The sequence below is a fragment of the Pelodiscus sinensis genome, chromosome 8, assembly GCF_052426305.1.
Source record: "Pelodiscus sinensis isolate ZL-2025 chromosome 8, ASM5242630v1, whole genome shotgun sequence".
NCBI classification, from domain to species: Eukaryota; Metazoa; Chordata; order Testudines; family Trionychidae; genus Pelodiscus; species Pelodiscus sinensis.
In genome coordinates, this window is record NC_143059.1 from 60,292,233 (window position 1) to 60,312,742 (window position 20,510).

General features: G+C 44.2%; 2 protein-coding genes across 6 annotated transcripts in view; one reads left to right on the plus strand and one right to left on the minus strand.

The window, feature by feature from the left end:
- SHTN1 (shootin 1) overlaps positions 1 to 3,478 on the plus strand; it is a 109,317-nt gene extending 105,839 nt beyond the window's left edge. The window contains exon 18 of one of the 2 annotated variants that reach the window (XM_075935385.2): positions 1,285 to 1,422. Coding sequence is in view for 1 of the 2 variants with exons in the window: in XM_075935384.2 (XP_075791499.2) it covers positions 1,285 to 1,507 (223 nt within the window). In the remaining variant the exon portion in view is untranslated. Of the gene's footprint in view, positions 1 to 1,284 lie in introns of both variants that reach the window. The other variant, XM_075935384.2, reaches the window with a different exon arrangement.
- Positions 3,479 to 4,736: 1,258 nt separating this feature from the next.
- ENO4 (enolase 4) overlaps positions 4,737 to 20,510 on the minus strand; it is a 68,096-nt gene continuing 52,322 nt past the window's right edge. For all 4 annotated transcript variants that reach the window (XM_075935394.2, XM_075935395.2, XM_075935397.2 and 1 more), the window contains 4 exons: positions 19,027 to 19,222; positions 8,151 to 8,218; positions 7,456 to 7,573; positions 4,737 to 5,303 (listed from right to left, as the gene is read on the minus strand). In XM_075935394.2, coding sequence (XP_075791509.2) covers positions 5,104 to 5,303; positions 7,456 to 7,573; positions 8,151 to 8,218; positions 19,027 to 19,222 — 582 coding nt within the window. In that variant the 3' untranslated portion in view covers positions 4,737 to 5,103. The remainder of the gene's footprint in view (positions 5,304 to 7,455; positions 7,574 to 8,150; positions 8,219 to 19,026; positions 19,223 to 20,510) is intronic.

Genomic DNA, 20,510 nt, shown 5'->3' on the forward strand with positions numbered 1-20,510 from the left:
TCTAAACCTTTAATCATTCTTGTCGCTCTTCTCTGTACCCTTTCCAATTTCTCCACATCTTTCTTGAAACTGCTGGGCATCCCTTTTGTGTCCTTTCTCCTCCTTTATGCATAGATATCTGCAGTTCTTTTGCTGGTTCATAGTTCTGTGAGAGCAGATTCCTCTCCTGCATGTTCCATGCTGGTGCTCGTGTGTGACCCTGAGCATTCATAGTCAGGTGTGTTGCTGAGGTGTGCTCCCTACTCTGATGTCTGCTCACCATGCTGTCCACACAGGAAATTAAATTCACATGTTCCCATGGCTTTCTTGTGCATGTGGAGAACAGCAGAGTTGTTGAAAGTCCTGGCCAGAATGGTCACAGCAGGATACCTGTAGGCCAAGAACATCAGCTTTCACAGTGTTGCGCCTCCACTATCCCAAAGTCGACCATGCAAGGTTGAATTTACTGTTACTTCCTGTGAAAAACAAGAGTCCTGAAATTCTCCTTTAATGGCCCTTAAAGTAGATGGAACAGGATTGGCGATAAGGCCTCCTTGGTTAGAAAATCAACCTAACATTGCTAAGTTCAACCTAAACTCTCAGTGTAAACCAGGCCTGAGACTTATAGTTTGCTTTGTGGCTGTCTCACTAGGCAAGTAAACACAACGATCTTTCTCCTTTAAGGATCTCCCCACTGCAAACAATCTGAATATAGTGCTATTACCCTCTGCATATTAGTGAATTTCTTGTGCCTGGAGTTTCAAAAGTGCCTTGCATTGAGAGTGATGCAGAGTGTGAGCACAGTTTAAAATCTGACAACCTAAGCCTACCTCTCTTGCATGGGGCAGAGGGACATCAGAGGTTCTGTTCATCCTCTTCAAGGGTGCAAAATGCAGATGTGGACAAGAATCCAGGTTTTTTTCTACTTTGTTACAGTATTGTGGTATGAACATCCTGAGTTTTATTTACTGCCACCTCCTTGGCTGACGTTTGGAATCTGAAACCTGGGGTCCAGCTATGAATTGTGTAGAAAAATCACAGAAAAGAGAATGCCACTTAAAAACTACTTTTTCCTTCATAGTCTGAACATCCTTGTTTGTTGCTATGTAACTTAATTTTTCCTGGTTTACTTCTTAATATACTACAAATACACTATGAACTGATTATTATACTGCTGTGAAATTGCCTATACCATGCAACTGTCTTGGTCATTCATGCTGTTAATAATTTAAATACATTTCTGCTCATAAATGTGGTGATAATTTCTTTTATCTGTCGATTTATTTATTCTATTTTTCTTTCCAGGTCACCTAGTTACTTGGGATTTGCAAGAAAAGCGATCAGCAGTGAAAATCAAGCAGAGTCCATTGTAGTTTTAGATCTTATTTCCACCAGTGAAGCACAAACGAAAGACAAGATGCCTGAAAATATTATAAATCAACACAAGATGAAAGAAGAAAAAACCAAACAATTATATGAAGAAACTAGTGTTGACAAAACAAAAGACTCAGACAGTTCTAATTGCTAATTGTGATGCTAAAAGACTGATAGTGAATTGGCTGCTTAGGTGAATTGGCAAGGTCTACATTCTGCACTCGGAACTATATTCAGTAATAGTTTACTGGAATGGCCTATTGTATGCAATTCTGTTATTTGCCTTTGTAGGTAACATAACTATACACAACTCAAAATCCATTTTAATTTTGGTCTCCTATGTGTATTTTCCTAGATAATAGATCACTCACAATTTTTCAACTTTATAAAAAAAAAAAATCCCTTCTTTAGTGTAAACACAAAGAAGAATTCTTCCTCATTTACACTGGATAATGTCAATAAAAATCAGTTTTAAACACTGCCTTAAATTTTTTTTTTTTATGCCTGTTTGATACAGGACTCCCACTGATCTTCTCCTCACTAACATCTCCACATGGGCTATTGTAAATAGTTTTAAAGCACAAACATGAAGTGGTTTCTTCAGTAACTGGTTGACATTAGCAGTGAAAATAGGCAATGCGGTGTGACAGTTTGGTACCAACTGTTTTGGTAACTGTTCCAACATATAGAATGCCAAACTGATGCTTCTTTGGCCTGTGGGAATTGAAACTTGTTACGTTCTGATCACACTCCCATTGAAATCAGTGGAAAGATTCTTGACTCCAGTGGATTGAGGCCCTCACTAGAGTGTGAATAGGAAGATAATGAACAAGGCCCTAACCTGCAAAACTGTGCCTACATGCACATTTCCACTCACACGTTACTGGATTGGAGTCTGACAATCCATTCCTGTACATCATTACACATGCAAATAATCCTTATGCATAAGAGTCCATTATAGTCTGATTTTAATGAGCCAACTCCCGCTGAAGTAAACGTAAATCCTTTTGAGCTGAGGGCAAGGGATGGTCCTCCTATATGTTGTTGAGCAAATCACTTAATTTCTCCGTGCCTCAGTTTCCCATCTTGTTCTCTCAACTTTTGTCTATCATCACTGTTTAGATTGTAAGCTCTTCCGAGCATGGATAGCACCCAGCACAATGGAGATTTGAAGTTGGTTGCAGCCTCTAGTGGGCTACTGGACTCCTGTGAAGTAAATTCAGGATCAGGGCTCTTTGTCATTTTGCAATTGAGCTGCCCTCCGCTCCCATTGACTTCAACAGCAGATCCAATATTACTCACATACAAACTTACAACGTGATCCTTGTAAGCTCTTTACTGTGGTGACATGAGTTGTGTTATGGGATAAAACAAATACCACATTTTATCATCACAGCCTTCCTTTCTAATGAACATAAAGAGTGATGGGCACACAACTTACCTTTCACTACCAATCCCCATTCCATAGAAAATTTTAAAAATCAGACCAATATTTCACACTAGTTGTCTATTACATTGAATAAGGCAAATGTAATCAGGGATTTGTTTTTTAACTTAAACTGAAGATTGGTGTTACTGATGTTGAGTGGTGATGTACTTGAATGCACTATTAGATTTTTTTTTATGTCCATAAGAAATAGTGGTGGTATTTTAACTATTGAATGAATGTGTTCAGTTTGTTAGCTTGGCTTTGCATGGATCTGTCTGGTGCTTCTCTTTTAGAAAGAAAATGATAGTCATGAATGTGGTAGTTGTGCCTTTTTGGGGTGGAGCATGTTTGCTAAGCAAATCTTGGTTGATCTAATTAGTCAACTAAATGTATTTCCTAAATTTGGGGAAATTTGTCATTTTATTGTATATCTACAGTTCTGTGAGGGTTTTTTTTTCTAATAGTTAATTTTACACTTTGATATCTGTTTGCTTACACTAAATTTAAAATGTAAAATTTTATAAATGTATTTTTCCTCAAGTTATTATTACTGATGTGTATGTTAACTGCAAGCTGTCCTAAAACAAGATTTTTTTTAAAAAAAATATTTCTTTCATGTAAACTGTTTCTGTTACACTGATGTAAATTATTTCTTTTTACTCTAGCTTATTAAAATATTACTGACAGTTTCCCAGACATTGTGAAATCTTGATATTGTTATTTCCTTCTTGAAAATGGTGTTACTTCTTTTACCTGTGCAAAGTGCAGCTCTTTTTGTCTACACTTGGGATTTACCCTTGTCATCAATTGTTAGAATAAATTCCTGATGTATATCAGGCTAATCAGAGGTGTTGTATGATGAAATGCTGAACAGTCAAGTTTCTTTTTTTCATAAATTGTCCTTAGTTGTTTGTTCTTATATATAAAGCTTAAGCATTATTTTAAAATGAGTAGACACTTATTGTTTAAAAAGTAAATATAGTTATACAGAAATTAGAGAAAATAACGCTAATGCCATTCAGTCCTCCAAAATCTTGGTTTAGACATGTAGAGTAAGATTTTCAAAACTTTTCACTACTATCCAAATTTTGTTTCCACTGAAATCAGTGGTCCACAGGAAGCAGAGATTGGCCAGTGTTGGACAGTTTTTGAAAATCCCATCCAAAGTATCTTCAGATAAATGTTGTGGAATATCTAAAATAGCAAACCACTTATTGTGTATGATTATTTTGTGTTGCAAATTTTCCGAGATTAAAATATACACAAAGACTTTAGTACAGGTTGCACCTCTATAAAGTGAAACTCTCTGGTCCAGCAACATCTGTGGTCCAGGAGGACCACAGATGTTCCAGGATCAGAGTGTTCTGGTGCGCTGCAGGGAGTAGAGGGCCCAATGCTGAGGGGGGGAAATGCATGGCCAAGCTGGGTTGCGGGGGGGAGGTGGGCATATAGCTCAACTGGGCTGGGATGAGTGGGAGCCAGCACATGGCTCTGCTGGGCTGCCGGGAGAGGGGCAGGAGCGAGCATGCGGTTCAGCTGGGCTATGTGGGGATGGTGGTGGCTTAGCTGGACTGGGGAGGGATTAAGGAAGCCCAGTGAGGGAGATAGGGCTAGCAGCAGGGTGGCCAGAAATGACCACTCCTATTCTGGTAAATCTTTCATCCAGGATCAGTCAGGCCCTGATTATGCTACTAGGGAGGTCCAACCTGTGCTACAGTGTCTTGTAACAGTTCTAGAGACAGAGCGAGTGAAGTAATACCTATTGAACCCACTTCTGTTGGTAAGACAGACAACTTTTTGAACTTACGCAGAGCTCTTTTTCAGTCTGGGAAAGATACACGGCATGTCAGAGCTAAGTACAAGATGGTACAGATACAGCAAAATTGGAGACGAATGCCCAGGTACAAAACCAGGACCAAGATAGGGTATGAATGAAAACAAAGTAATCGTTGAATTTCAGGCATTTAAAAATAGTTTATTGGCAGGCAGCTGTAACAAGGTAGAATTAATGGCAATCAAGCAACTGATGATTCATCCACCATGAGAATTCACTAGGGCTTTCGCCTTATTGTATACACTTGAGGGGACATCCCTTGTACTCAAGTGGAAACTTTAGTATGGTTCCATACAAGAATTTATTCCCTCCTCGCAAAACTAATGGCATCGTCAGAGCCTCACAATTCCAAATGTAGGATCTAAGCATAAGTGGTGCTGAGCACCCTCAACTCCTATAAACTTTAATGAGAACTGAGGACTCTCAGCACCTTGCAGGACTAAACCCCTGATGATATCGTAGTGCCAAACTGTCAGTAAGGAAACACTTATGGGTCCATTTTAGAAGCCTCGTTGAGGTGTGGGGCACTACTATGTGAGGAAACAGAGTGCTGGTCCTGGGCCAGCACAGACTGAGAGTGCTGTGAAGGCCAGGGGCCCTGCTCTATGGGAGGGAATGCATTGAAAAGTTCTTCCACTGTTTGTGCTTCTTCAGCAAAATCAACAAATTCATGGTTTTCTCCTGAACCTGCAGTGGGAAAAAAAAGTATGATTGTTTCAAACAAACTTGTAAATATTACACTAGATTTTTAAAATATAATCCTAAGTGATGCATGTATTATGTTTAATTTTAGGTACATTTATAATTTTAATATTAATAATCTCACTATTTCCCATGGTCCTAATCTGCAATTGACAGAGCAGCTATGCTAGACTGTTAAAGATATTAAGACACCTAGAGATGCTGACAGGTGCCTAATGAAATATCAAAAGTGGCATCTAACTCCCAGATGCCCTTTGCACTTTTGAAAATCCCACTAGACAACTATCTGCATCTTTAGGTGCCTAAATATTTTTAACAGTCTGGCCCTTAGAGCCTAATGGAGCTAAATGCAGATGTAGCAGCTCACCCCATACACTCTTGGTTGCAATATTGGATCAGAACCTGGGTCCATAGCAGCCCTAGTTTAACTTTCAGGGCATGTTGACAGGTCGCTCCCTTCTCTCTGATCTATGTAGAGATGGGAGTAATTGGTGAGTGATGGTGATTTTGCTACTGGGGTTTATTACTGCTAGAGCAGTGTTACCTGCAACAAAGTGCTAAAGTTTGGGGTGTATTTTTAAACATTTGTCAATGCTTGGCATCTTTAGTGTACTAAAATAATGCATTTACTTAAATGCCAGTTAAGTTTACACTGCTGTAGTTATCTGCTCTATCATTTGAAATCTACATAAGAAAGATTCATGCATGTTCAAGTAAGTTCCTTTCCTAGTAAAAGGGACATGGCCAACTTATATTTAGGCTATTATATTACTATATTTCTGTTGTTGTAATTTTTACTTATGTAAACTGTTTTTATTTTTGTATAGTCCCAACTAAGTCCAATGTGAGAAGTAATGATGTTGGGGAAAGCAAGTCATGTATTTTTTTAAGAATGTGAAGGGGTGTTAAACATTTTATCCCCCCCATTTACATTAACAGTGTTCCTTGAACTCCCTCACCCTCTGAATTGAATATAAGGAGGGCTATTACTTTTGTAAGGAACATTTTGGGCTCTGGAGCCCTATACATGTGTAAAAATGTATGCGGAGCCCCGGTGGTCCACTGATTGTGTTGTACCTATCGATGTTTCCAGTTTGTCAACCTTGCGGAGCCCTGGCGCTCCATGGAGCACAGTATGAGAAACACTGATGTAGAGTATATGGTTACTGACAGTTATCATCTTAGGCTACATCTACATTGCACTTTCTTATTATTTTCAGGACAGAATGGCTCTTGCACAAGAGGGGGGTTTTGCGCAAGAAGGAGCAGTGTAGATTGCTGCTTGTGCAAAAGCCCCTTGTGCAAAATGGTAGCTCATTAAGTATGCAAATGAGGCATAGTGATATTCATCATCACCATGCCTCATTTGCATATGTTCTTGAGCAAGAAAGCGCAATGTAGACTTACCCTTAGACTATAAGAAAAATCTACAGTTAGTGTAAGTATAAAAGAATGGAAATATACTACATGCTGCACATGTGAATATAAAGTGTGAAAAAACTGAGATATTCAAGAAATAATAGGTCTTTTTTCCTCTGTTACACAAGTATAAATCAAGACTCCACTGATAGTGACGTTATACTAGCATAAAAGTGGCATGAGAGAAGATGCAGGCCACATCATGCATCCTGGTACATACAAGGAGCACAGCTAAGGTTGCACATGTATCCTTAACATTAGAGTTTCCTGATTCTGAGTGCTTCCTCATGCAACATGAACGTTCTTAGCTTAGTTTTTTGTAAAGAATATTACTGTGAAATGGGATATAAACTGAAGCTTTGCAAAAGCATCTGCTTTTGGCTAAAATTTGTGTGGAGAAACCTTCATCTGAATTTAATTGAAATGTTTATCTTATTTTTGCCAACATGGGCTTACAGATTCTACCCAATTAATTCTGCTGAAAAATGTGATGTAGGTTATCCCTCAAGAATGGGACCTTTTTAACATTCAGGTAAACAGATAATCCATTAGAACAACAATATACGTTGTGGCAAGTGCCATCCTAGTTTTTTGTTGCTGCTTATTTATAGTCTTTTCATTCCCCTTCCCTCCTGTGGAGCAGTTTCAATCATTCCTCCTCCAATCTTTGTTCTCTTATTCATTGCATGCTGAAAACAAGTAAGAAAGAAGCTCATACACAGTATTCCGTTCTTGGCTAGTTCTTCCTCTATAGCAAGAAGGCGGTTGTATTTGGTCACTCTCTCTCCACGGGAAAGACCTCCCAACTTGATAAACCTGGCACCCAGGCCAACAGCCTTAGGGCAACAAAATGAATATTTTAAAATTCCACAGTTTAGAAGTTAAATAATTTTCTTCACAGTTATTTAATTTGATATCCTAAAGTAAACCTTACTCTCAACAGTACTTCTTATCTATGTGGAAATAAAATCTTCTTATCTATGTTGAAATAAAATCTTCCTTTAAGTAAAGATGTAGTTGGAGTTGCACACTAATTATCACGGTCATAGGAAATTAAATTTGCAAATGCAATGTCAATATAAACAGACTAACAGAGCTAAGACTTACTATGAAAAATTGTTATTAATACTCAAGAATAATTTAGTAATTCATCTGCATCTTTACAGAACAACATATGCAAATGGAGAACACATACTTTTAAGTAGGTTCTTTTTATCCTGTTTTGGCAATTTTCTTGCTTTTAGAAAAAAATAAAAGTTCAAAGATTAACTCCGTAAAAGGTGATTTTTCTAGGGAATAAATCCATTTAATAAATTATATGCTTTTCTCAAATACAGTTTTTCTCCTAAATACCAGTTCATGATAAAAACAATGGTTTAGCAATTCTGAAACTGAACAATTTTCAATACATACCAGATCCACAAGACTATCATCAGAAGATTCTCCAGCTGAAGTTCCTAATATGGCAATATGTCTTTGACCTATATAATATAATATTTTAGCCTTTATTAGTAATATTTTATATATTTTTTACAAACATGGCTCTCTGAGGTTAAATACAAACAGGGGAAAGATTAGTTAAATTCTCTGTTATAAAGGTACGCAAATATCAATTTAATTGTTGCAATACCGTCTGCATTTTAGGGCTCTCAAGCAATTTAAAAAATGGTGATTAATCGCACTCTTAAACAATAAAATACCAATTGAAAATTACTGTATATTTTGGATATCCTGCTTCTTGCTTACAATGTCACTTGAAAGTGAGAACAGGCATTTTCATAACATTGCAAGCAAGATATTTATGTGCCAGATCACTAAAGAGCCACGTGTCCCTTCATGCGTTAACCATCATTCCAGAGGATATGCATCCAGGCTGATGATGGCTTCTGCTTGATAATGATCCAAAACAGTCCAGACCAACACATGTTCAATTCCATCATGTTAACCAGATGCCACCAGCAAAAAAGGGATTTTATTTTTTTGGTCATTTGAGTTCTTTAATGTCTGCATGAGTGTTGCTCTTAAGACTTCTGAAACCATGCTCAGTAGCTCATCCCTCTGATTCTGGAAGGCACTTCAGATTCTTAAACTTTGGATCAAGTGCTGTAGCTATCTTTAGAAATATCACATTTGTACATTTGCATGTCATCAAAACTGCAGTGAAAATGTTCTTATAATAAACACGTGCTGGATCATCAGCCGAGACTGATATAACATGAAATACATGGCAGAATGCAGGTAAAACAGCATAAGCGGTATACAATTCTCCACGGAGTTCATTCACAAATTTAACTAACACATTATTTTTCTAATGAACCTCATCAGCATGGACACATGTCCTCTGGAATGGTGGTCAATGCATGACGGGGTATATGAATGTTTAGCGTATATGACATGTAAATACCTGTTTGTACTTTCAGGTGACATAAATGTAAACTAATTTGCTTCTTATAGTGACTGGCTGAACAAGAAGTAGGACGGAGTGGACTTGGAACATGGTTTTGTTTCTGAGTGCAGTTATGTTACTGCACAAGGTGAGTAACTTCTTTTTCACAGTCCTTTTCGCTAGTCCAAGGCCACTCGTGCACCAAGAGGGAAGGGAGACCTGGGCCCTCCCTCACTCCAGGTCTCAGCCCAGTACCTTAAGAACAGGGGATCCCCACACATGTGCATGCCGCGGCCTCAGAGCATGCCCTATAGTGCACTATAACACTATAACAAAAAAATTCTACAGTTAAAGTTGTGCTTTCATGATATAGTTCTTGTATGAGATGAATTAAAATACTATATTTTTTGTTTTTACAGTGCAAATACTTGTAATAAAAGTAATATAAAGTGAGCACTATACAACTGATATTCTGTTATTTAACTATGCAATTAGAACTGATTAATTGCGATTAATTTTTGAGTAAATTATGTGAGTTAACTGGGATTGACAACCCTCATTTTTATTATAGCTCCTTTTATCTTAAAACTTTTTTTTTCTTTCAGCATGGCTAAGGTCATGCCCAACATGTGCCCCCTAATTTTTATAATAATGCAGACCATGCTGATCATTCTGGCTATTCTTTAGGGATAAAAGTATAAAGTTCTAGGTTGTGTATTCTAATTCTAAATGTTTTCTCTAGCATAGCAGAAATGATTCCTGTTAACTATGAAAAGCAGCCTTTCCAACTTGTGTGATATAAATCCCAAAGATGAGAGATTTTTTTCTTAATTTGCTTTATTTTGGATAGGAGAGTAACAGTTACATATATAAAAATGTATTCATCAATAAAGTCTTTGGAAATATTTAAAGAACAAAATAACATTCACAGATGTAGACTCCCACAAGTATTACATATAGTAATCACCATGGATCAATAACAGAGAATCATTCATTTATCTGACTAAGCTACATTAGTGGACCAAACTAGTTTTGTTTGTTTATGGAAATGTGACGGGGTGGTAGGGTTTGAAAGGGAAAGCCCCGCTCCCCGCACTGAAACGGCACTTGGCTGGGCATGCTCGGAGGCTGCGGTACGCACATGTGTGAGGATTCCCTGTTCTTAAGGTACTGGGCTGAGACCTGGAGTGAGGGAGGGCCCAGGTCTCCCTTCCCTCTTGGCGCACGAGTGGCCTTGGACTAGCGAAAAGGACTGTGAAAAAGAAGTTACTCACCTTGTGCAGTAACAATGGTTCTTCGAGATGCGTGTCCCGTGGGTGCTCCAACTTGTCCAGACACAGCAGATCGGAGAACTTTTCCAGCCTTAGTCTGCCAGACTGCGCATGTGCGGAGTGCAGCTCGTGGCTTTTCGCGCCATTCGAATGCGCGTGGTCTGGTTCCCACCAGTTCCTCCTGCCTCTTGATCTGAAAACCATAAAATAGAGAAACTCTGAACAGGAGAGGTGGGCGGGTCGTGGAGCACCCACAGGACACGCATTTCGAAGAACCATCGTTACTGCACAAGGTGCGTAACTACTACCGTATTTTCCGGCGTATAGGGCGACTGGGCGTATAAGACGACCCCCTATCTTTTTAATTAAAAGATAGGGTTTCATCTTATACCCCAGCGCCCCTCCGCCTCCTTTGCTCCCGGTGTCCCTGGTCTGCTGGAGATGGTCCCCAGCAGACCAGAGGCACCGGGAGCAAAGCCGCAGCAGCTTTGAAAGCCTCGGGGGAAGCCGGCGGGGGGGCATCCCAGGCCTGGGATGCCCCCCCGCCGGCTTCCCCCGAGGCTTTCAAAGCCGCGGAGGGGCTCCGGCGGGGGAGCAGCCCAGGCGCGCCTGGGATGCCCCCCCGCCGGCTTCCCCCGAGGCTTTCAAAGCCGCGGAGGGGCTCCGGCGGGGGAGCAGCCCAGGCGCGCCTGGGATGCCCCCCCCGCCGGCTTCCCCCGAGGCTTTCAAAGCCGCGGAGGGGCTCTGGCGGTGGGGCATCCCAGGCGCGCCTGGGATGTATACCCGGCGTACAAGACGACCCCCGATTTTTGGGGGATGGTTTTTAACATCAGAGGTCGTCTTGTACGCCGGAATATACGGTACTACTTCGAGCTGTGTCCTGTGAGTGTTCCACTGTAGGTGAAATGTACAGCAGTAGCTCGCGAATGGAGGCGGGTTCGGAGCTAATGTGCCGTAACCATGGATAACATTGCTGACGCCACCGCTGAATCTGGTATTAGGAGATTGGGGATGGCATAATTTGTAGCAAAGGTTGGAAGACCACGTGGCAGCCCTACAAATATCTCTCAATGGAACTCCCTTGAGGAAAGCAGTGGACGTTGCAACAGCCCGAGTCGAGTGGGCCCTCAATGTCGACAGCAGTGGTTTGTTTCGCAGGTTATAGCAACTCCTTATACACTGCATAATAATGGAGGAGATGCGTTGTGCAGACAATGGACGGCCCTTAGAGCATTCCGCTATTGATGTTAGTAGTGAGTCCACGTTTCAAAAGGGTCTGGTTCTTTCGATATAGAAGGCCAGCGCTCATCTGACATCCCAAGTGTGTAGGCGCGCATGTTCGGGCGAAGGGTGTGGTTTAGGGTGGAAGATAGGCAAAACTATAGGCTCGTTGATTTGAAAACGGGAGTTCAGTTTGGGGAGAAAACGCGGCTGTGGTCGCAATATTACTCCTTGGTGCGTGAATATTGTATAGGGAGGTGAGGCTGATAGAGCAGCTAATTTGCTGACTCTCCTTGCGGAGGTAATTGCTAGCAAGAAAATGACCTTCATGGATAGGTTATGGAGGTTGCACATCGCTAATGGCTCAAAAGGTTTACTCGTCAAAGCATTCAGAACCATTTCGAGATCCCAAGGGTCCTTCAGGTTGGGTATAATGTGGATACAAGTTGGCCATTCCTTTCAGGAACCTTTTCATTATTGGATGGGAGAATACGGAGTATCCCTCAACAGGTTGGTGAAAGGCGGTTATTGCGGCGACATGTACTTTAATGGAAGCGCAGGTAAGGCCAGAATTCTTGAGATGCACCAGGTAGTCTACGAAGCACTGTATGGGTGCAGAAGTTGGGTTCAGGCCCATTTGGAAACACCATGACGAGAAGCGAGACCATTTTGAGAGGTAAGTAGTTCGCGTAGATAATTTTCTACTATTTTGTAATATGTGTTTGACAGATTGCGAACATGCTATTTCTGACTGTTGGAACCAACTAGGTACCACGCTATCAGTGTGAGATGGTCTACCTGCGGATGGAGTAGGGAGCGATGATTCTGTGAAAGAAGATCATGTTGTATCAGTAAAGGATATGGAGAACATATCGACATACGATGAAGGTAAGGCTACCATATTTGCCGTTACCAAGAGGGGGCTATTAGGATCACTGTGGCTCCCTCTCGGATAATTTTCTCCACGACCCTGGTTATCAAAGGTATGGGAGGGAACCCATATAGCAGGTGACGTCCTCAGTTGTATAGGAAAGCTTCCCCTTTCAAACCTCGCCCAATTCCCGCTCTTGAGCAATACTGAGGACATTTCGCGTTATGGTGAGTGGCATATAGGTCTACTGACGGAAATCCCCAACATTGAAATATCGCAGAAAGCACTTTGGGATGTAATTCCCACTCGTGCTTGAGAGAAAAATGTCTGCTCAGGGAATCGGCTGTGACATTGTGCTGGCCCGGGAGATATTCTGCAATTAGAGAGACATTGTGATTGTTGCACAGATTCCATAGATGTACCGCTTCTGCGCACAAGGAGTGGGGATCTGGCTCCACCTTACTTGTTTATATAATAAACGGTCGTCATATTGTCGGTGAGGATTCCCTTGAATAATGTGACTTGCCCTTGAATAATGGGAAGGAAATGTTGGCAGGCTTTGTACACTGCCCTGAGTTCCAGAAAGTTGATGTGCATCAACGATTCGTCAGGAGTCCATAGGTCTTGTACTTGCTCGTGCCCAAGGTGAGCGCCTCATCCAATGAGTGACGCATCGGTTGTAAGCTGTGCTGACGACTGTGGGCGATGAAAGGGTACACCCAACATTAGATTGCCTGGAACGGTCCACCAAGCTAGTGACGCTTTGATGTGGGTGGGAATCGTTACTTTCATATGTACGTCACGGACGTTTGGGGGGCATACCCTTGCCATCCAATGTTGAAGGGAGCGAAAACATAACCTTGCATGTTTGACTACATACATCGTGGAAGCCATGTGTCCCATGAGTTGTAGACACCGTAGTATGGGAACCGTTGGACTGATGAGCAAAATCTGGATCAAATCCTGTATTGCCTGGAACCTTTCTGTTGGCAAGAAAGCTCGCTCGTGTGTAGAGTCGAGATGAACTCCGATGAATTGTATTGATTGGTTCTCCAAGGACGACTTCAGGATATTGAGAATGAGAACCAGCACTTCAAAGACTATGTGTGTGGTATCTGTAGCATGGTGTGCTTCCTGCAATGATTGAGCTCTGATTAGGCAGTCATCGAGGTACAGAAAAATCATAATGTGTAGACGACGAAGATATGTAGTCACTACGGCAAGGGTCTTGGAGAAAACCTGTGGAGCCGACGAGAGACCAAACGGCAGGACCTTGTACTGGAAATGGTCTGTGCCAATTTGGAAGCGTAAGAATCTCCTGTGTGCCGGATGAATAGCAATGTGAAAATATGCGTCTTGGAGATCGAGGGATGTGAACCAGTCCCCGTTCTGAAGTGCTGGGATGATTGTAGCCAGGGTAACCATTCAGAATCGTTGTTTTCACAGGTAACAGTTGAGACTGCAGAAATCTCCATCCCCCCGATTTTTTTTCCATTAAGAAATATCGGGAGTAAAACCCTCTGCCCTTGAACTCGTTTGGAAGAGCCTCTATCGCACCAATGGTCTGAGTAACCTCTTGCCTGAGCAAGGACTCGTGAGATGGGTCCCTTGAAAGGGACAGGGCAGGGGTGATGGGGGAAGGCAACGGCATGAATGGAATGGTATAACCAAGCCTAATTGTTTGAAGGACCCATTTGTCGTTGGTGATGTAGGCCCATTGATGGAGATATGGTCTCAAGCGGTGGTGGAAGACTGTCATTGTAGCACACAGACCAGAGATAGTGGGAATGGTTCACAATCCCTCAACCTGCTGTATGTTACCCTGTTGGGTAGACGCTTTAGGTGGTGGATGTCTTTGTTGTTGGTGTTGTCTACTCCTTTGTTGTTCGTGCGGCCTGTATGGAGGAGGCTGCCAGAGAAGGGGTCTTTGCTTTTGGTAGGGAGTGAATTGTTTCCGGCAGTACGGTGGTGTGTACATGCCCAACATTTTTAAAGTGGTCCTGGAATCTTTCCCTGAGAGGAGGAATTGGTCCATCTTATCAGAAAAGAGATGTTGCCTGTTGAAAGGTAGATCCTCGACTTTTGATAAAGTTGGTCCTTAGGGACAGACGACTGCTGCAACCAGGATGCCCTGCGCATAACAACCGATGTAGCAGTCGTGCACACTGCAGTGTCGGCTGTATCCAGGGCAATATGTAAAGCTGTTCTTGAGGCTGCATATCCTTCCTGAATTACTGCCTTCAAGATGTCCCGTTTAGCCTCTGTTAAGTGCTGAAACAATTATACCAAATTTGGCAGGGACGAAATACTTTTTATCTGTCTTTTTATTCGTGGGCGGGGTGGATGCGGGCAACAGCCCACATATCATCAGATATCTGCGGGCAACTGCCAAATATCATCAGATATCTCTAGAATGGCTTCACCTAACAGCAATGAGATTTTTGGGCTGATGAGACTGCTTGATATTACGGAGAAGGTGATGTTGTTTCTGTTGCACATCCCCCATTTGCACCTTTTGGCTCTCTGCCACTCTTTTAAAAAGCTCTTGAAACTGGTGTAGGTCATCCGAAGGTGAGGTGTCTCCTTGAAAAACTGCGTCGTCTGGGGACGAGGAAGATTGGTCCGTAGGCGATCCATCAGGTTCAGGCTCTCGAGTGGAAAGAGATGGTTGTGTGGCTCGAGTGTGTGAAGGAGACCCTGATGGAGTTGGTGGTCTTGAAGATGGGGGAGGAGCAGGATGCTCCCCGGTGAGAGAGGAACGGGAGTGCGCATAAGGTGACCGGTGGTGATGAGACGACAACCTATGGTGATGATAGGGTGATGCAGAACACCGGTACCATCTATCCGTCAGAATGGGTCGAAAGCATGGGTGATCTTAGAGACCGTGTCCTCTCTCTATAATAGATGGTGTAGCTGGATGACGGATGATCATGACGGTAGAGCTGTCCTGATTGTGGAGAAGCATGGCCAGTACGAGAGTACCTAGAGTACGCTGGGGATGGTGACCATACTTCAGGTGAGAATTCTGGGTTTGGTGACAGAGAAAGTAGTTTCTTGGTTCTGTGATGGGTAGGTAATGCCAACAACTGTTCCAGTGGAGAGGAAGTTGGAGTGGAGAGTGCTGTATGAGGAATTATCTCCACTGGTACCAAAGAAGATGGTGCCGAAGTGCCCTCCGGTATCGAGGGGTGGGCCGATGTCGAGCATGTCGTTGCCGGCGATTGTGATGGGCCCGAGTGGCGTTTGGAGGGAGAGGATCGCCTCGGTTCTGGACAGCGTCTCAAAGGAGATGGACATCTTGGTGCCGGTGAGCGCCTTGATAGAGAGAGACGCCTCTGTGACGACGATCGGTCCGGTGCTGAAGGGCGACTCGGTGCTGGAAAACGTCTCGGCAGATAGAGACACTTCGACGCCGGTGAATGCCTCACCAGTGATCGGTGTCTCAGTGTCAGCGAGTGTAAAGGAGGCAAAAGACTCCTCGGCGTCAATGATCGACTCGGTGCCAGCCAGCTTGTAGGAGACGAAGGGCACTCATGTGTCACACAGCATTTGTGCGCCAGTGGTCTTGGTGCCGATTGCCTTGGAGGCGAGGAACGTCTCAGTGCCGCATGTGCTTGGGGCAAAGAGCAACTCTGAAATCGCGGTTGTGCTAGAGTATGCGTCGGTGCTAATGAGCGCTCCTGTGCCGAGGAGCGGCTCAGTGCCGGAGCCAGTGCCGGGGAGTGTCCTGCACCGGGAGAGGTTCTCAGAGCTGTGGAGGTCCTTGGAGGCAGTTTGGAGACTGAGGGAATGGCTGAGACCATGGATCCCGATACAGAAGGGCTTGGAGCTGACTTACTTCGGCTGTCTTTTGGCTCTGCAGCGCCGCATGTGACAGATGCCACTGAGGTCCCTGGCTTATCGCAAATACTCACCCGTGAAGGTGGAAGGGATCGCGCTGCAGATGGTCTCTTCTTCGTCTTCTTGGTTTGTTCTGCATGCCCCTTCGGTTGCCGGGCTTGGGGCTGCAGGTCTTTAGTAACTAAGAACTATAACTATAACTTCTAACTATATATGGGTATGTCTACACTACAATGTTAGTTCGAACTAACATTCATAGCCGCTACACTAGCGCTCCGCTAGTTCGAATTTGAATCGATCTAGCGGAGCACTTAGTTCGAACTAGGAAAACCTCATTTTACGAGGATTAAGCCTAGTTCGAACTTACTAGTTCGAATTAAGGGGTGTGTAGCCCCTTAATTCGAACTAGTGGGAGGCTAGCCCTCCCCAGGTTTCCCTGGTGGCCACTCTGGCCACCACCAGGGAAACTCTATGCCCCCCTCCCGGCCCCCTTAAAGGGGCACAGGCTGGCTACGGTGCCCGTGCCAGGTGCAAGCCTGCCAGCACCCAGCCAGCAGACCCTGCACCTGGCACGGCACAGAGCCACCCACCCGATGTCCCCCAGCCCACCCCCTCTTCCCGGGACCAGGCTGGTGGCTCCCGGGAGCTTGCCCTGGACCGCAAGAGGCAGGCACCTTCCTGGGCTAGTGCGGACATCGTGGACCTCGTCCACGATCTCCGCACTAGACACAGGAAAGTGGCCGGCTAGGGCAGGAGAGCTGCCAGCCTGGCCACCCAGGAGCAGGTGTGCATGAAAATCAAGGGGGTCCACTGAGACCCCCGACCCTGAGCCCTGAGCTTACAATGGCCGTCCTGGGTCAGACCAAAGGTCCATCTAGCCCAGTAGCCTGTCTGCCGACAGCGACCAACCCTAGGGACCCTGGAGGGGATGGACCGAAGACAGTGACCAAGCCATTTGTCTCGTGCCATCCCTCTCCAGCCTTCCACAAACTTTGGGCAGGGACACCACTCCTACCCCCTGGCTAAGACTACTCCATGGACCCAACCTCCATGACTTGATCTCACTTCCCTTTAAACTCTGTTCTAGTTGTAGCCTTCACAGCCTCCTGCAGCAAGGAGTTCCACAGGTTAACTATTTGCTTTGTGAAGAACAACAACTTTCTCTTACTAGTTTCAAGCCTGCTACCCATTCCTTTCCTTTGGTGTCCTATAGTCCTTCTTTAGGGGAACTCATGAAGAACTTTTCTGAATGCACCCTCTCCACCCAACCCTTGCTTTTAGAGACCTCTATCCTGTCCCCGCTCCATCTCCTCTTTTCTAAGCTGAACAGTCCCAGTCTCTGTAGCCTCTCTTCATCTGGGACCTGTTCCCAACCCCTGATCATGTTAGTTGCCCTCCCCTCTCCCAGCCTTTCTCTTCCCCTCTCCCACCTCCTTTTCCCAGTCTCCCCCAGTTTTGTTCAATAAAGACAGAGTCAATGTTGGAAGAAACGTTATCTTTATTTTGTACATCAATAAGAAGGGGGGCTAGGGAAGGGTAAGTGGAAGGAGGTGAGGGAGGAATGGGGTACGAGCCCCCGATGGGGAGGACTGGGCTGGCTCTGCGGGCTTCTGGGGGTGGAAGCTCTCCTGCAGCCCCCCGATTGTCCCCTCTCCCCAGATGACAGCCTGCGGCAAGTGCAGCCGGGCTGATGGCCGAGTGATGTGATGTGCCCAGTGTGGGTACTCCGGGCAATCCAAGCCAGGACTGCTTTGCAAGCGGGGCACCCCTTAGAACTGTCTGTCCAGGGTGGGGGTCGGGACCCTTTAAGCGCAGCCCTTGGCTAGCCTGAGACAGCAGCTCCACGCTCTAAGTCCTCCTCTCATGCCCTGCCGGCACTGCTTCTGGCCATCCTTAAGCCCTTTTCAGGGTCCACTCAATGTGGACTTGCTAGTTCGAATTAGCAAAACGCTAATTCGAACTAGTTTTTAGTTCTAGACGCGTTAGTTTGAATTAGCTTAGTTCGAATTAACTAATTCGAACTAAGTTAGTTCGAATTAACGTTGTAGTATAGACATACCCTATAAAAATTAAGAACAAGCTCTCTCTGTGTCTCTATGAAACAGGAGTTCACGAGAGAGTGATCAGTCCGTCCGTGGCTGAGGACAGTCAGGAGGAACCATGCACACTCAAACGGCGCGAAAAGCCATGAGCCACTCTCCGCGCATGCGCGGTCCGGCACACTACGGCTGGAAAAGATCTCCAATCTGTGGCACCGGGAAAAGCCCAACACCTACAGTGGAGCACCCACGGGACACTGCTTGAAGAAGAAAGGACTGGAGTTGGATGACAGCAAACTACAACAGAAAACATTTCAGTTTCCTCCACATCAGTTTTTGTTTGTTGTTTCAGTTCTGGTGTCTGAATATAACATTAGCCCTAGCTTGAAAATACATTCACATTGAGCACATGCACCCTGGTGCATCTGAAGCACTGGAACATATTATAAGGACTCCTTAAATATTTTCAGAATATATGAACTCCTATATACATATGGCTGGCAATCAAGCCATGAATTTTAAATTTCTTTTAACAAGCACTTCCTAAACTGTCAACTGCTATATTTAAATGTGCAACATTATATATATTCATGGATTACATAGGTGTAGCCATATTATGTATTTGTTATAAGATTCTTGAAAAGATTTTTCTGCCACTCACCATCGAGAAGTCTGGTAAGTTCTGTAAGGTCAGATATCTTAGTCTGATTTGTGTATTTTATTATCAGACCACTACATTTTGGTATATTTATATTTTGATCCTCTAGAAGTTTAGAAATATTTTTGGATGCATCTTCTGCAATCAAATAACATTTGGAACCAAGAGTATCACACATACTGCTCCACTGCTGGCCATCCTGTGTAAAGGAAATGATTAGATATTTAAAGGACAAATTCAGGAAAACAACTTAAAAAAATTGAGGCGTGAAAACAAGGTGTGTAGGGGGGTGGCAGGGAGAGGGGAGAAACACATCCAAGTGTAAAATCTTGACCTCACTAAAGTCAATGGATGTTTTGCCATTAACTTCAGTGGGACCAAGATTTCACCCCACGACTATCTTTCACACAGATAAATTATTTTAAATAAATACCGTCACAAATAAAATATTTCACTGCCACTTTGTTTGACTGTAGGGATTTTGCTAGGGGCAAGAAGAAACCTAGTCACTGGTAAAAAAGCATCAGCTAATATACTACAGGTTAGACCTCCCTGGTACAGCACTTTCAGAACCTGAGTGGTCCTGAAGGAGAGATTTTGCCAGACCAAGGGAGGTAGTTTCTGGTCCCCCTGTCACTGGCCCTCCCCCCGAGCCCAACTCTGCTCCAGGTCCAGCCTCCCGGCCAGTTGTCCACCTGCCACCAGCCCCACTGCCCTGCCATGGCAGCCCATGGTCCTGCTGCTGGGGCTTCCAGCTCCAATGCAGCAGACCACTAACCTGCCACCGGTGCTCCCAGTCCCACTGGCCCTGCCAGCCTGCAGTCCTGCCACCAGAACTCTGATTCCTCCCCCACTCCTGGTCCCACAGTAGATCACTGCTCAGCTGCCAGTATTCCCAACTCTGCCAGCCCTACCTGAGCAGCATTGGCCCCACTGCCAGCGCTCCTCTCCTCACCTTGCCAGCCCTGTTGCAGTAGCTGGTGGTCCCACTGCTGGGGGTTCTAGCCCTACCACAGCAGACTGCTCCCTCGCCCACAGAGCTTTTCTGCCAGAGCCCACTGGCATTCCAGCCACCCTACTACTGGACTCCTGTGGCAAAGCGCCCAGCCGCTGGCCTCCCTGCAACCAGCCTGGCTGGATTCCTGGCTCCTGCCTCTTGCCCTCCCACCAAGTGTCTCTGGTCCAGCAACATCTGTGATTTGGCAGGTGCTGGACCAGCAAGTCCAGGTTGAGAGAGGTTCAACCTATACTGCAAAATGAACTGAATATATAAGTCTGCTAGCCAGATTACTCTCCTGCAAATTTGATTAAAGGAAAACTAATGGAATATAAAATATTTTCCAGTCACTTGATCCAATGTAAAATATGGCTAAATAGCTAAACATTTATTTTAAAATCCACATTTCATTTAAATATGACAGTAGATTTCCCCAGCTCGCATTAGGTAAGTTCAGCATTATTTTTAGTGATCTTGGATTAGCATAGCA